This window comes from Engraulis encrasicolus, chromosome 14, assembly GCF_034702125.1.
Source record: "Engraulis encrasicolus isolate BLACKSEA-1 chromosome 14, IST_EnEncr_1.0, whole genome shotgun sequence".
NCBI lineage: Eukaryota > Metazoa > Chordata > Actinopteri > Clupeiformes > Engraulidae > Engraulis > Engraulis encrasicolus.
Genome location: NC_085870.1, coordinates 45,161,659 through 45,177,453, shown reverse-complemented (window position 1 = coordinate 45,177,453; position 15,795 = coordinate 45,161,659). Strand labels below are relative to the sequence as shown.

General features: G+C 45.0%; 1 protein-coding gene across 1 annotated transcript in view; it reads right to left on the bottom strand.

The window, feature by feature from the left end:
- LOC134463353 (E3 ubiquitin-protein ligase MARCHF9-like) overlaps positions 1-11,748 on the bottom strand; it is a 38,195-nt gene extending 26,447 nt beyond the window's left edge. Inside the window, exon 1 of the mRNA XM_063216567.1 lies at positions 11,410-11,748. Coding sequence (XP_063072637.1) covers positions 11,410-11,748 — 339 coding nt within the window. The remainder of the gene's footprint in view (positions 1-11,409) is intronic.
- Between the last annotated feature and the right edge of the window lie 4,047 nt (positions 11,749-15,795).

Here is a 15,795-nt window from a genome sequence, read left to right as displayed (position 1 = left end):
ATTTTGCGATCTTTATTTTGCTTGGGGCGGGGCTGTAGCTGGGGTGGGATGCTAGAGGGGGCATCGCCCTGGGCGCTAGTCATTGTAGGACCACCAATGGCTGGAGGTATACAATATCACAAATAACATAAAATGTGGATTAAATGTGTACCAAGCAGTAGCCTACATTCCAGCCTTCATTTCATAAAGCTGAAGAATATCTGAGTCTTTTCCCACCTTATTATACACCAGTAACATGGGTGCTGCCATGCTAGCATTGGAGCTCTTGGATGTCCGGTTGTGCAGTGTAGTCCATAGACAATGGCAACTAGCTGACCGGAAATTCTGTGAGTGCGCGAAACTATATAAAAGGACTTAATGGGGTTGACTGAGCAGTCAACTGGGGAGAGTAGGGGTGGGCGATATGACGATATTAAATCGTGAATCATGAAATCGAGTAGGGCTTCAAGATCGCCTCGAATCTGCCAAAGTGGAGAAATCGTATAGATCATCATGCAGTGAGAATGTTTACTATCAGTATCTTATTGTTGTCTTCACTTTTATTCTTTACATTATTGTGCACTTCATGAGTGTCATCAGTGTGTTCACATTTGATTAATTGATAATTACAAATTGCAAGTACAAAAAAGGCCTGTTTTTGCTTTTTTGTTGTTTTCATTTTTTCAATGGAAGATTGTGATAAAAAAATAAAATAAAAATCGGAATCGATATTTTATATAAAAAAATTGTGATATGACATTTTTCCCATATCGTCCACCCCTAGGGGGAGAGTAAGGCTTTAAGACCATAGACATTTATATAGAAATATTTTAGATGGGCAAGGCTACTCCATGGCCGTGTCTCTCCATAGTATGAAGTGAATGGCCCATAGCATGTGACAGGCAGACAGCCGTTAATGTCGGGGCTGTGATGGATTACGCTCTTGGCACGCAGCAGAAGCATGTACGTGTAAGAAATGATTAAAAAAAGAAATATTCACACACATTTACACAAATTCCTTTAAATAGGGTTGAATCATATAGACTCAGAATGTCTGAGTAGGTCAGGGTGAAATTATAGTGTGCTACCACATTGCTCACCTAGTCCCCATCCCGCCCCCAAACCCTACTCTTCCTCTTACTCACTCCCCCTCTTCCTCCATCTTTCCCATCCCCCACTACCTCCCATTCCTTTTCACCTCTCTCTCTCTCTCTCTCTCTTTCTTTCTCTCTCTCTGTCTCTCTCTCTCTATCTCTCTTTCTCTTTCTCTCTCTCTCTCTCTCTCTCTCTCTCTCTCTCTCTCTCTCTCTCTCTCTCTCTCTCTCTCTCTCTCTCTCTCAGTGCCTTTCTTCCTCTGTCTCTCTCCTTTGTCTCCTTCCTACCTTCTTTCTCTCTCTGTCCCTCCCTCTTTCTCTCCTGCCTCACTTTGTCTCACACCCACCTTGCTGTCTCTCTCTCTCTCTCTCTCTCTCTCTCTCTCTCTCTCTCTCTCTCTCTCTCTCTCTCTCTCTCTATCTCTGTCTCTCTCTCTCTCTCACCCCCTTCCCTCCCTCTTTCTCTGTCTACCTTTCTCTTTCTCCCGTTCTCTTTGTCTGCCTCCCCTCCCCTCCCCCACCGCCCGCTTCCATCTGCCGTTATCTCCTTCTCTCCTGTTTATGATTTCGGTGCCTTCCTTCTTGGTGGACATTGTTCTGAATTTATCACAACGTGCCACATAGTTACACTCAAACACACCTGTCATGCATGCATGTGTGTGCGCGTGTGTGTGCGTGTGCGTGTGCGTGTGCGTGTGTGTGTCCTGTTGTGCCCATGCAAACACACATACATTGTGTGAGTGTGTGCGCGTGTGTGTGTGTGTGTGTGTGTGTGTGTGTGTGTGTGTGAGTGTGTGCGCGTGTGTGTGTGTGTGTGGGCTCTCATGTGTATGCACACACACCCTGCTGTGCCCATGGAAATACACAGACAGACAGGTAAATGTGATGCTCATATAGTGCACACACACACACCTGCTGTCTGGCCAGACATGTGGACTCAGACAGTCAGACCGGAAGCCAGACAGATAAATCACACACACATAAACATATAAACACAGGTACACACACACACACACACACACACACACACACACACACACACACACACACACACACACACACACACACACACACACACACACACACACACACACACACACACACACACACACACAGTATGTTTTGTCCTGGACATGCACAAAGGCACATATGAGCAAGGAGCCACCAAACACAGACAAACACATACTGTAGTTGACAAAAATCACACAGAGACACTTGATTCACTCACGCGCAAACAGTGCTCTGCTCACAAAGACGTGCGCGAGAGAGAAGCACAGCATAGATCGGAGCGCTGACAGAAAAGGTCATGATTATTGTCTGTTTTCAGACCTATTTTACAGCGTCTCAGACAAGACAATGAGCAGCTCCAATCAGGACACCATGATCAGATTCTGTCACGGAATGAATACAGATTCAGCCCCTCTCTCGCCTCGACTGCAGTCTGGATGGGAGCTCTCCTCGTCTATTTATGGAACGGGGCTTTATAGCAAAAGGGATTTACCGTAGTAGTGACATTTACCATTAAGATGGCATTTACAAGCGTATTGGCCCTCATTACAAATCGGTTTCTTAAACTACTGTATATATTGGTCTATAAACAAGTTAAAACCCCATTACCGTGATGGGCTGTCAGCGTTTAAAGCAATTACAAACAGGTTGGTTTTTTTTGCTATAACCCTAATTATGCTGTTTATGTATTCAAATTAGCATATATAATGAACTAATGCTCCGTGGCACCATCCGGGGACACCATAGAGAGAACCTTCATATTTAATGCACACACACAGGGCTGGAGCTAGTCAATTTGGTGCCCTAGGCAAGCAACCCCTTACATTCTGTGCATTTAGAATAGAAATTACAATCTGGGCCCAGCTGTGGCTCAATCGGCTGGGCACTCCACTGCTACACAAGAGACCCAGGTTCGATTCCAGCCTGAGGTCATTTTGCTGAGCCCTCCCCATCTCTCTTTCCCCGCTAATTTCCTGTCACTCTTCACTGTGGTTGGCATAAAAAGCCCCCAAAAATATAAAAAAAGAAATTGCCATCTGTAAAGATATTGTAGCGTTGTACATCTGATTGAGTACAGCTTATCTAGTACCTACATGTACATACTGGGTGCCCGTGAACAATCATTGCCAAAGTTTCATGTTTATTTTGCTAGATATTCTAGTTTTGTGGGGCTTTTGGGTGCTAATGGTGCCCCAAGACATTTGGTGCCCTAGTCCAGTGGTTCCCAACCTATGGGTCGGGACCCCCCTTATGGGTCGCCAAAGATCCACAGGGGGTCGCGGAGCCCTCTTGATTTTAAGGGGTTTCGTTTTAAATATATATAGCCCATGTTGAATAAGACAAAGCATTTAAGAAATAAATACATAGACGCAACAAATTCTAAGTGCTACATTAAACATTTATTCTATATTTGACCGAAGACGAATTGAGGAATAAAATAACTAAAATAAGTTTTCGCAGGAAACGGAGGGCATCTTGTGACTCCGTCTCGTGCGGGCGCTCGCGTGGTTGGGTCACCAAAGCTTACAATAGTAAAAACATGGGTCCCTTAAGAAAAAGGTTGGGAACCGCTGCCCTAGTCAACTGCCTTGTTCCAAGTACCGGCCCTGTGCACACACACAAACACGCACGCATGCACGCATGCACGCACACACGCACGCACACACGCACACACACACACACCAGGTGAGCAGTCATGTCCTCCTTCTCCTAACAGTCTGAGGGAACGCCAGCGCGAGAGGAGAGGACAACATTACTCACCTCGAAGTTCAGAAAAAAACCCATCCCTGTATACTATAAACGACATTCAATATCTACGGTGTGTAAAAATAGAGGGATTGCTGCTACTGCGCTGTTTACCTCCTCGGGGAACAATAAGCAGTAGGAGTAGTGTTTCTGCTACACCTCGAGTAGGCGGTGAGGCTATAGCGTAGTTGCCCATTGACATTAGCCAAGAGACCCACTGACTGCTCAGCTCGTCTAATCCCCTGGCCAGGGCTGGACTGGGACCGAAAAGTGGCCCGGGCATTTTTTGGCATAAACCGGCCCCGAACACACACAGGCCACTCTCATACTAAATCTTGACTGGCTGAATCCATTGTCTATATTCAATACAATGGACCAATGGGCCTCCCCGTCTAATTTGTGGGCAAATCCCCAGGAAAACAACCACAACAACAACAGTGTCAGCCCCTGAGGACTGTCGGCCCAAAGGGAAAATGCCCTGTATGCCAGATTACCAGTCCAGCCTTGCCCATGACCTCCTATAATTCCCAGCCAAGTCCACCTACTGATAACTATAATGGACTGGTGCGCATTATAAAACAGCACTCTCGTTATAACAGCTATTAGTTAAACTCAAGTATCTGGCAAAACGGCTACTGATTGTAAGGTTCCTGGCCACTAAAGGGCCTTTAGAGGAGTCATAGATCTCCAAACTGTATCTGCGGCAATGTGGTTTTTCAAAATAGAAAGTGGTGGGTTTATGCTTGGCTAGGAACCCCAACAGCATTTTTTACAATCCTCTTGTCTTTTGTGCCCAATAGCGGTTTAAGAGTTGAATATGGTGGGGCTTTCTTGTCTTCACAGAGGGAGGGCTCACGTGCAACCAAATGCAAAAATACATGGTGACATTTTCTTTTTTAAGACAGGTTAAAGCCCGCACATCCATGACATTTTCCCATTTCACAGTTCCTTTTCTGTGCATCTCTATGTAAATAACATGTGCTAGTACATACAGTACATAACACTAATCCAAGCCCTTTGGTGCGTTGTAAATACATTATAATGCTACCTTTTATTGTCTAATGCAGTGCTCATCTGAACCTGGCTGACGTAGCAGGGACAGTACAGTAAAGTGTAAACAAAACAAATAAACGACTTGAGTTTCCATGGCCACCAGTGGAGAATGTCAGCCCGAGCCCCGGGTCCAAAGGACTCACGCATCAGGAAGCTTGAACTACATCCACCATCAGCAGAGCCACGTGGATTTCTCTTGTTTCTCATCTCCCTTCCTTTCCATCCATCCATCCATCCCTCCCTTCTTCCACTGCTCTGTTCTTTCCCCTCTCCTCTTGTTCCACTCCTCTCCCTAACTTTCACTTTCTATCTTTCTCTCCTTCTATCTTTCTCTACCACCTCAACCACAGTTAAGGAGACTGTAATAGTGCATGCTAACTCTGACTCGGACATTTTCAGGGGTATAATTAGGGCTCAGTGCCTGGGTTTATTTTCATCTCCGCTTAATGTCAAGCCAGAGCTGGGCCATACATGTAAAGTATGTGTTTTCATCATTTCGCAACAGCATCATGGTGTTGTTGTGGTAAGGGTGGTGGTGGTGGTGGTGTTTGTGTGTGCTGCATGTTGTTTATCACTTTGACAACACGCTGTCCTTTTGATGAAATGATCAGCAGCCATCGTTAACCCCAGAGCAGGAGAATGGGCTCGGAGGAAAAGGTCAGTTTGTACAGTATAATGAAGTGGAGGCCGCTAGAGCAAAAAAGAGGCTAGTTGAAAATCAGCAGGGTTCCTCCATCCTCTTCTTTTTTCTCTGTCTCTCTGTCTTCCCCTCTTTCTCCATGTCCCTCTCATAATCTCTCTCCCCTCTCCCTCTCCCTCCCATTCCCCCTCCCCCCTCTCTCTTTCTCTGTCTCTCTCTCTCTCTCTCTGTCTCTCTATTCTCCCCCTCTCTCTTTTTCTCCCTCTTTCTCTCTCCTTTTCTCTCTCTCTTTCTTTCTCTCTCCCAATCTCTCTCTCCCTTTCTCTCTATTTTTCTTTCTCTCTCTCTCTCTCTCTCCCTTTCTCTCTATTTTTCTTTCTCTCTCTCTCTCTCTCTCTCTCTATCTCCCCCCGCCTCTACTCTCTCTCACAGTCGAGTAGCTATTTGTTGCCACATTTGTCCCAAAGTTTATTTACAGTGCTGCCATCTATTTTTTCCTCAAAGCCCTGCATTTCCCAATCCGGAGGGCAAACAACATTTGACCTAAATCTGAGTGGAAGCAAGGGTATACGGGCCCTGGCAAAAGTGCTGCACACACCTAGTGACTCCTGTGACTCTTTCTTCCCCTACGAACCGACAGTGGTTGTCTTTGTCAGCAATTCATCCAGACTGCCTTTCCGTGTGTGTGCGTGTGCGTGTGTGTGTGTGCGCGTGCGTGCGTGCGTGTGTATGGATGTGGTCACAAATCAAGGTTTCAACTGTAAGCTTATCGTTCTTGTGTTTGGCAGCCTAGGACATGTACATAGGCTTGCATTGCGTGGATTGCAGCTCTGTGGACTTACAGTAATAAGGACAATTCAAAAAAGACTGCTAAATACTGCTCAATTTCTGCAATAATTGGTAGTTTAGCAATATAGCGAAGGAGGTGCCATGTCTACCCCTAAACAACTTAAATTAACCAGGCCATTCTGACCTGTAATGTACTGCATAAGACTCTATGACTCTAATCAGTCCCTACTGATTGCTATGAAATTTGCTTCCATCACTATTTGGATTTGTAATGCTGCCTTCTTGGTGAGATCCAAATAAAAGTACTAAACTGTGTGTGTGTGTGTGTATGTGTGTGTGTGTGTGTGTGTGTGTGTGTGTGTGTGTGTGTGTGCATATATTGGCATATACATGAACCTGTGTATCTGTGTGTGTATGTGGCTCTGTGTGTCTGTGTGTGTGTTGTTCTATGTGTGCGCGTGTGTGTGTCTGTACTGTATGTGCTATATCTCCTCGAGTGTGTGTATGTCTATGTGATGGTCTTGGTTAGAGTGTGTGTGTGTGTGTGTGTGTGTGTGTGTGTGTGTGTGTGTGTGTGTGTGTGTGTGTGTGTGTGTGTGTGTGTGTGTCTGTGTGCATGTGTGTGTGAGCGTGAACGTGCATATATTGGCATATACATGAACCTGTGTATGTGTGGGGGGGTCTGTGTGTGTGTTGTTGCATATGTGTGTGTGTGCTGTACCTCCTCGAATGTGTGTATGTCAATGTGATTGTGTTGGTTAGTGTGTGTGTGTGTGTGTGTGTGTGTGTGTGTGTGTGTGTGTGTGTGTGTGTGTGTGTGTGTGTGTGTGTGTGTGTGTGTGTGTGTGTGTGTGTAAGTGTGTTCCGGGTGCGCGCGTGTGTGTGTGTGTGTGTGTGTAAGTGTAAGTGTGTTCTGGGCCCCCATCTGAGGCCTCTCCACATGATTTACACTGTCATCTGGAGCTCAATGGCCAGGGCTTGCGTGCCAACTTTCAAAGGGCTCCACGAGAGCTAATTAAAATGTTCAAGGGGTTACGTCTGATGAGGTTCCCTCCGCTGTATTTCCTTTCTAATGGAGGCGGGTGCGACGCTCCATTCCGAGTGTCATTGGTGATTGAGTGGAGGACCTCTCCACTGCTCATTGTAGCTATAGCTAGCGGCCGCGTCAAATGCTCTCTCTCCCAGTCCATGTCACTTAACCCCGCAAAAGTCATACACAGTAAATGTTACAGTGCTAACTCAACATTTAGACAGTTGAATATAACATTCGTAGTGCTGGTCCTACTCGTCAAGTGTTGAATTTAACACTGCAAATGCAGGACAGCACAAGAGGGCACAAGAGGGTCCGGTCCACCTCCGCCGACGATGAGAGGGAAAGGTCAGGAGTCAGGCTGCTTAAAAAGTCAACTGGATTTCCAATCGAGGCAATGGAGGGGAACAATAACACTCTTCCACTCATCTGCCCATCCGTCTGTCTTGTCTATTGGTCTTTCTGTCTTTCCGCCCAGCCAGCCAGCCACCCACCCACCCACCCGAATGAACTTTCACAGATGCAATTTCCTGTCCCGGTTTTTCTGAATGGGTTTACACACAAGTGGGCATCTGGGAGAGGCACAGGTCACAGAACCCAGTGGAGGGAGGAAGGGAAGGAGGTGGATGTGCTGTGCTCTGCCTTTTTGTGCAGAACCAATCAGCGGCCCTTTTCACACTTTGCTTCAAAGACTCAACTGCATCATAACAACATTGATATGACATTGCAAAGAGCCTTAAGTCACAGATCAAGACTTGGTCATTATAATGTTGAGATCCATAAGGTTATGGCAGAGGCTCTGCACCTCTACTCTATCTTGACTCTACCACTACTCTCCATATCTCCTCCCTTCTAGCCTGTCCACAGCCCTCGGTAACTTTCCACCCAATTATTATTTCCCATTGTTCCTGATTAGCTTTTCTCCTGTGACGTCAGACACCTTCCATTCCATGCATTTGAATAAGGAAAAGTAGCATGCGGTGGCATAGACATAAACTTACACCCTACTGTTATCTATGGAAACAAAAAGCAGATTTTTCTGCTTCGTTTCAACAAACGGAACTTTGATGATATCACAGTGAAAAAGGTGAATCCCTATGACACGTCTGGGCCTGGTCTTGTTGGTCAAGACTTCATTGTTGATGTCCCCACCCAGGGCCGGTTCTAGTTCATTCGGTGCCCTAGGCGAGCACCGCCTTTCCTTTCGTGCATTTAGAAATTAGTGGCTGTATACATCTTATAGTTTTGCAAAGCTGTATATAAAAGTTATCAATATCAGCGAATGGGTAAAATCAGATCCAACTGTTTTGAAATCAAACAGTTCACCCCTCCCACCTGAAATGGTGGTCAAACCCTTTATGAGGGCTCTCGAACCAACATCACCTGACATCCATGTGGAATGCAAAACAAGAAACAAATGTTACAGCTGTTGAACTACAATCCATTCTTTGGCACACATTTTATGTGTCGGCTTTGTTGCATTTCCATTTGGCACTACATGTGTTTGCACTGCACCACACCACATGAGTGTAGATGGCAAAAAAACCATCATGGTAACAGATTCGGTGTCATGGATAGTGTACGGTAGGCTACTGGCTGTGAAGCAGAAGAAATCATGCCTTGGGAACCGCTGTCCTTGGCTCTGTAGCCTACTGTACTGTAGCTATGGCGAGGAGGATGAATGAATAATATGATTCAACATCCATCCAATTAGGGACAAAGCAGAATTCAGACTATTAGAACAAGGAGCTGTCAGCCGAGGGCTTGTCTAAGCCCAGTCAGAACGTGTTCTTGCACGTTGGGAGGGGTGTGGGTGAAGGGAGAGGGAGAGGGAGAGGGAGATGCTTTGGCGGTGGGAACACTGAAAGGACAGTGTGTCACATTTCTATTTGCCGTTTGGTCCTAAAGCAGCTTACTTCGACCAAAAGTGCTGACGGTCCTTAGCCTCCTCCCTCACCCCCGCCAACATCAACGCTAACACCATCACACCTCACCCCACCGCAAACACGTTTTAATTCACAACAACCACAATGGTAAAGAGAGGAAGGTGCAGGGGAAAGATTACTCTGCACACACACACAAGATATGCACATTCATTCATTCTCCGGGCCTATGAGTGTTTGTGTGGCACGTCTCACTGATAGCCATAATAATGTCCTTGGCAGGCTTTTAGCAGTCCAGGAATTACAGTGGGGGAACAAGGTCTAACAATGGGTCTTTGAATGGGGTCAAAAGACGCAGAAGCCCCCAGCAACGAGCCATTTTCCTTTCTCAGGATCACCAGCTTTCAGACACAAGAGAGAGAGAGAGAGAGAGAGAGAGAGAGAGAGAGAGAGAGAGAGAGAGAGAGAGAGAGAGAGAGAGAGAGAGAGAGAGAGAGAGAGAGAGAGGCCACAAGCTACGGTTCTATTAACTAGTCTAGTGCACAAAAAGACATTGGTTGTCCCTGAAAGCAATTATTGGTGGAATGATTGGTTGCCTTGAAAGGTTAGGCGCGATCGAAGTGAACAGGCAGGCTCCCCTCTTTTCCTCTCATGTTTGCAAGGCACTCAAATTAAAAGTCTTTTATTTTGTTCGCATTACGTTTCAGAGAGGAACTTTTAAGGAGCACTCTTGCTGACAATAGTCCTGTTCTGGCTTGTTGTGTTGTGGCTCAGCAAAACGATTCCTATTGAGTTCATATCGGGTGGAACTATTGAAGGATAGTGTGCATCACAGAGAGAGAGAGAGAGAGAGAGAGAGAGAGAGAGAGAGAGAGAGAGAGAGAGAGAGAGAGAATGAAAGAAAAGAGAGAAAACAGGAATAGTAAACTATTGTAACTTCTCCACCCCTGTTTCCACTACACAGATACTCGTCATCTAACATGAAAAGCTGCCATAACTACTGCTGCCTACTATGCCAGAAACAATCACCATCATAGATTTTACAGTCCACACTTTCAACTCCCTCAAAAAAGGAAACGCTATACAATAATAATAAAACCTCCATTCCGAATATCGGATTGGGGTTAATACGAGGCACATTACCATACATTTACATGAATGAAATGAAGTCTACCATGTCTGTACGGGCATTAATCATTTTGACAAATTAGGTAACACCACCTCTTAAGTGAAGGAGCTTTAGATAGGCTACGTAAGAAGAAGCACAACCCCCCCCCCCCCCACCACCACCACCACCATTATATCACTGTGACCTCCATGACTCTGCCCAGCTATACTTTCCAACTACTACCGCTTCATATTTAAATAATCTGCATAATACCCTCTACAGCCTTGTCTGTGATCTGATGACTCATCTGATGGGGGATAGATAGATAGGAGGAGGCTTTTCTGGAGGTTGCTAAGAGGTCCAGCTGGCAAAGGGAACAGAGTGGAGCGAGCGGGACAGGTGTAATGGATAGGCCCATGTTATCAAACTCTGCCTGCCTGCAAAAGAGGCCAGCTAAGCTACCTGACTCCTCATTAACTTGGCCCTGTGGAACTCCTGGCGTCACCGACACCCTTGGATTCTCATCTCAGCTGATCATCGGCCCTGCTTGCCGTGCCGTGCACAGCCTCGCCTCAGCATGCTGCCGCTGCCCCACTCTCCAAGACATATGTCAGATCAGTTTCCTCACGGCCAGCTCTGACTTTAATCATTGTTGACAAACACAGCATGGCCGGGCCTGGAGCTGTTTGTGAGTCTGTCAGGGTGTCTTAGAGGAGCTGAGAGGTGTAACTGCATCGGACTTGCACATGAAAGATATGAGGGGACCTTGTGTTTATGTTATGATAAGGAAGGCCAGACAGAACCACCCCTGTCAGATCATTGCTTGTATTCAATTCAACTGGACGCACTGTGTATTTAAGGTGTCATATCACCATAGCCAATTGCTTGTGTGGAGTTAAATTCAATTGAATAGGCTACATTGGTATTTATGTGTCCAATAGCTATAAGCATTGCCTGAAATCCCAATAAACAGCCTAAGCAAACAACGACCTATCTTGTATCCCCAGAGACACTAGAAGTGTTGTTTGAGGGTGCAGAGTGAATTAGTATCCAGGTGTGGCATGGCTGGTGTGGCTTACCTGCTCGGGACCTTGGAAACAGATTCGGCACTGCGGTGAGCGCATGCCGCTGTCCATGGTGCTGGTGAGAGACACCGCGTCCAGCCCCGCTTGAAGCTTCGTGTCCTTCTCCTCGAACGCCAGGCTCCGCGGCCGGGTATCCGTGCCGTAGTACTCCTCCTCGTCATTCCGGGATGTGCAGTCGAACGGAGGCCACCCGCAGCCTCCAACCCCGAGTCCCCTCATGCCTCCTGAACGTCTGTCTGGGTCAGCTTCCGAATCGGCCCGCCGGGAGCCAGATCGCATCAAAACTAGCACTTTCAGTTCATTAAAAAACATGCGAATCCGATACTTGAACATTGTGGGTTTACATAGGCGATTGCGAATATTAAAACTGAATTGGGAGAAAAATACTGTCAACAACAAAGGCTCAATACGTGCAACATTTCTGCTGCACGTCTCGGAAAGCCACCTATGGATTGTTGTTCCCCAGAAATGTAGCCTATATTTAGTTTTCGTTCAGAGGCCGAGCTATCAAATATAAACATCAGAGTTGGTTTTAAGCATGGCCTCCACGGTGCAAGTGTCGGCGAATATCAATTAACATTTGTTAATGGAAATAGCAGAAGAGGCACGTTTGACAGTTGTTACTTCCTTTGTAAGGATAGCATGTGTTGGCTACAGCCAATGCGGAAGTTTTTTTGTCATTAACAGACACTTAACAGGCTATTTGGAAAAGAACAGATGCCAGTACAAAATAAATCACGACAGTTTTTGATTTGAGGGAATGGCACAATCAAACGTCAATCCGGAAACAAACAGACAGCCTCGTCCCATTGTGAATGCACACACTTGCTTTTTATGGCACCAGCGTAAAGCTGTTTGCTACTGAAGGCGACCTGGCGTATCTTTGCAACGAAAATTCGGTATTCTGTCGACAGAGGAGAGGACAGCGAAGAAGGGGCGCGGGAGAACGTAGGTTAGTGAAGCTAGAATGAGGCGATATAAAAAAACATATGCCTTGAAGCCGTCAGAGCATCCACCAAAACATGTTGTTACAATTCAGCCAGTCCATATAAAAAATACAGCGTGTAGTCAAAGGAGTTTCAAAGCATCTTCCTTTTGTCTGTCCCTCAATGCCATCCCAGCCATCGCATCATGGTGTATGTTTTCCTTTCCTCTCTCCTCGTTTACAGTTTTTTCTCAGGTTGATAAAATGAGAAAACGTTCCACACAATTCCCCCGCCGAACGCATCCGAGATCCACTTCAAAACCCAGCGTGTTCGCATTTTAAACCAGACCGGACGCGGCACCGAAATTCAGTCGAAATGCATTCATCCATTTTCCATTGAATGTCCACTCGGTGCTTCTACCCTTCTTCCTGCAACGATTTCTGTACACCACAGAGCAGGAAGACGGTGTAGCCCTTAAATATCACATCTAACCAAAATATCACATCGCCGAGAGAGACACAGTGTTTGTTATCGATCAACATCTAATTAGACCATCTTAACAAAATTAAGACATAAAATACATAATAGGTGCAACGATACCCTACTTGCTTCTGACAACACAGCTCCACAACCAAGATGGTTTTCTGAGGAACACAGAATTGCAGGTTCTTCTAACAGGTTCGCGCGCTAAATGTAATAGAAACACATCATTTTGCTTATTGTGTCGTTGGTCCTTCCCATTTCCCTATAATACAGTTCCCTTCCTTGGTATGGCAAGGGGGAGAAAAAAAGCTCAAGCGTTCAGCTCCGCATTGGCAGAAGCCACTGTCCAAGGTGCTGATTTCATGTGACGTATCGTCCACGTGTTTTTCTCTTGAACCCGGGAAATCTAAACATTGTCTGAAGCATAGAGGTAGAAAATAACACTAGAGAGGACCCCGCCCCCCTTTTTACGGCAATCTATAGCGGCCATTATCTGTAGGTAGATCAGAGAAATGGAAATTAATGGAGAACGAGGCTCACCTCTGTCAAAAATGGCTTAATCATGTGAAAATGTCCATCAACACACCATACAAGGACAATAGTTGAAGTGTGTTGCTAACTATGTTCATAAAAGATATTATTTGATTTTTAAATGTATTTTATCGACTCATATGATTTAAGTAGATATTTAGCCTGACATTTCAAATCTGGTCTTTGATTAAAGTGTTACTTAATATTTATGCAGTTTTAGTCAATTTCTCGACAGGGGTGGGCGTGTTCTCCATTGACTTGCATTGCCTGAAGATACCTACACTACCTACGGAAGTTGGGAAGCTCCAGCTGCCATTTCCCAGTGCTGTCGCAAATTGCTGTGTCCTCTCTAGTGTTATTTTCTACCTCTATGGTCTGAAGCGTCAACGGGCCTAAGTTGATATTAATGTCACTCCAGGAACCAAAGCAACATCTCACGTGTCCCAGCAGTGTCCAGCAGTAGCTATAACAAGGTCTATTCCATATTTCCCCCCTTTTTTCTCTAAGTATGATTGATTTTACCAGTAATGATAGGCCTACTTCCCATTGTTTTTTTCTGTAGCCTATATAGAACATTTTTGATTAAATACGTGTGTGTGCACGTGCATGTGTGTAGTTTCAGAGGTGGGGGTTGTGGCTACTCCTATTATTACTATAAGATCTACTAAACACAGCTCAGATATACATGATCCCATTTCGGGAGAATTATACAGCATTTCCCCATGTAGTATAGCCTCTGATAATATAGACTGAAATACAAAGACTACAGAAATGTGACATTATGCCTCGTTGGAAATATGATTCATGTAAAAGCATAGCTTGTAGTCTGACAAAGACAAAGAAACAGCTTCAGGACAAAGAAAGATTTTTAGGTATTAACAATGTATATTCTTCAGAATAGGCCTATATAGAATACATATACATATAGAATTGTTATTTTTTTGACCACAAGAAGAACAGTGTTCCTGTGAGGAAAAAATTGATGTGTTGTCAATAAACCAATCAATCAATCAATCAATATGTCTAATTATCAATGCATGAATTCCTTGATTTATGCACACACGTGTGACCATTATAAACCCACATTGTGTCAAAAATGTACACATTCATGGTATTTCTTTTTTGTTTAGCATAATTCAACCTAAAAGTGATGTTGGACATGACCCTTAGAGACAAAATCAACAATGTACAGTAAATAGGTATAAGCTGCTGACATAGTTTTGTGTGTGACACTTCAAAAAAATTAAAGGGCTTTTTTTGCCTTCACTTTTTGACAGGACAGTGGAGGAGAAACAGGAAATGAGTGGGGAGAGAGAGACGGGGAAGGATTGGCAAATGAACCCGGCCGTAATCAAACCCGAGTCGCCAGCATAGTATCTCAGTGCCCTACCGTTAGGTCATGGCAGGGCCTTGTGTGTGACACTTGACTCGAAGTTCAGTCTCTTCCAAATTCCACATTTTCTCAACCCTGTTTTATATTTTCAGATTTTATTTTCATATTGTTTTTTCCTCCATGCACACCTCCAATGATTTGTCTCTCTGGTTTACTGTAAAAAGCTTCTGGACGCCGGGTTTTTATGTAGCTGGGCAGCCAGCTGGTGCCCAACCAGTTTATGGTCGGTGTCCAAGGTACTGGAGCGAACACCATTAACTCCCAAGTGTGGCCGGTAAAATAGGCCACCAAGTCCCGTCTGTTCAGTGTATTTTAAAAAGGCCACTCAGAAACACAAATAATAAATAAACACAACAAAACAAATCTCTCCACCATCAGCCAGTCCAGTGTTTTATAGGCTCCTCTTAAACAGACAGGGCTTGGGGAGTGTGTGTGTGTGTGTGTGCGTGTGCGTGCGCGTGTGTGTGTGTGTGTGCGTGTGTGTGTGTGTGTGTGTGTGTGTGTGTGTGTGTGTGTGTGTGTGTGTGTGTGTGTGCATGCGTGTATGCATGTGTGTATGTGTGTGTGTGTGTGTGTGTGTGTGTGTGTGTGTGTGTGTGTGTGTGTGTGTGTGTGTGTGTGTGTGTGTGTGTGTGCGTGTGAAGGGGGGGTGTTGAAGTTATGCTTGGTTGAAGATTGAGTGCTCCAATTAAATATGCAACCAACAATCAGGACACTTTTTTAGAGTATTGTAAATGTATGCCAGATATTTTAGTCAAAACCATAAAGTTTTTTTGTGGGGAGTAACAGGGATAAGGATAAGGATAAGAATCAAAAACTGGACATAGGGAGTTAACACATAAGAATTTAAAACTGGACAGACAAGCAACAACAAATAATGTGTTTTCATGTGTGTTTGTGTGTGCGTGCATGCACACACGTTTGTGTTTGTTTGTGTTTGTTTGTGTGTGTGTTCAATTACCTACTGTAGCGGTATGTCCTCTGAACTTATCTAAAACAGAATGGGTGGAGTGGTAGCCCATTCTGCCCACTCATGGCTGACCAGGG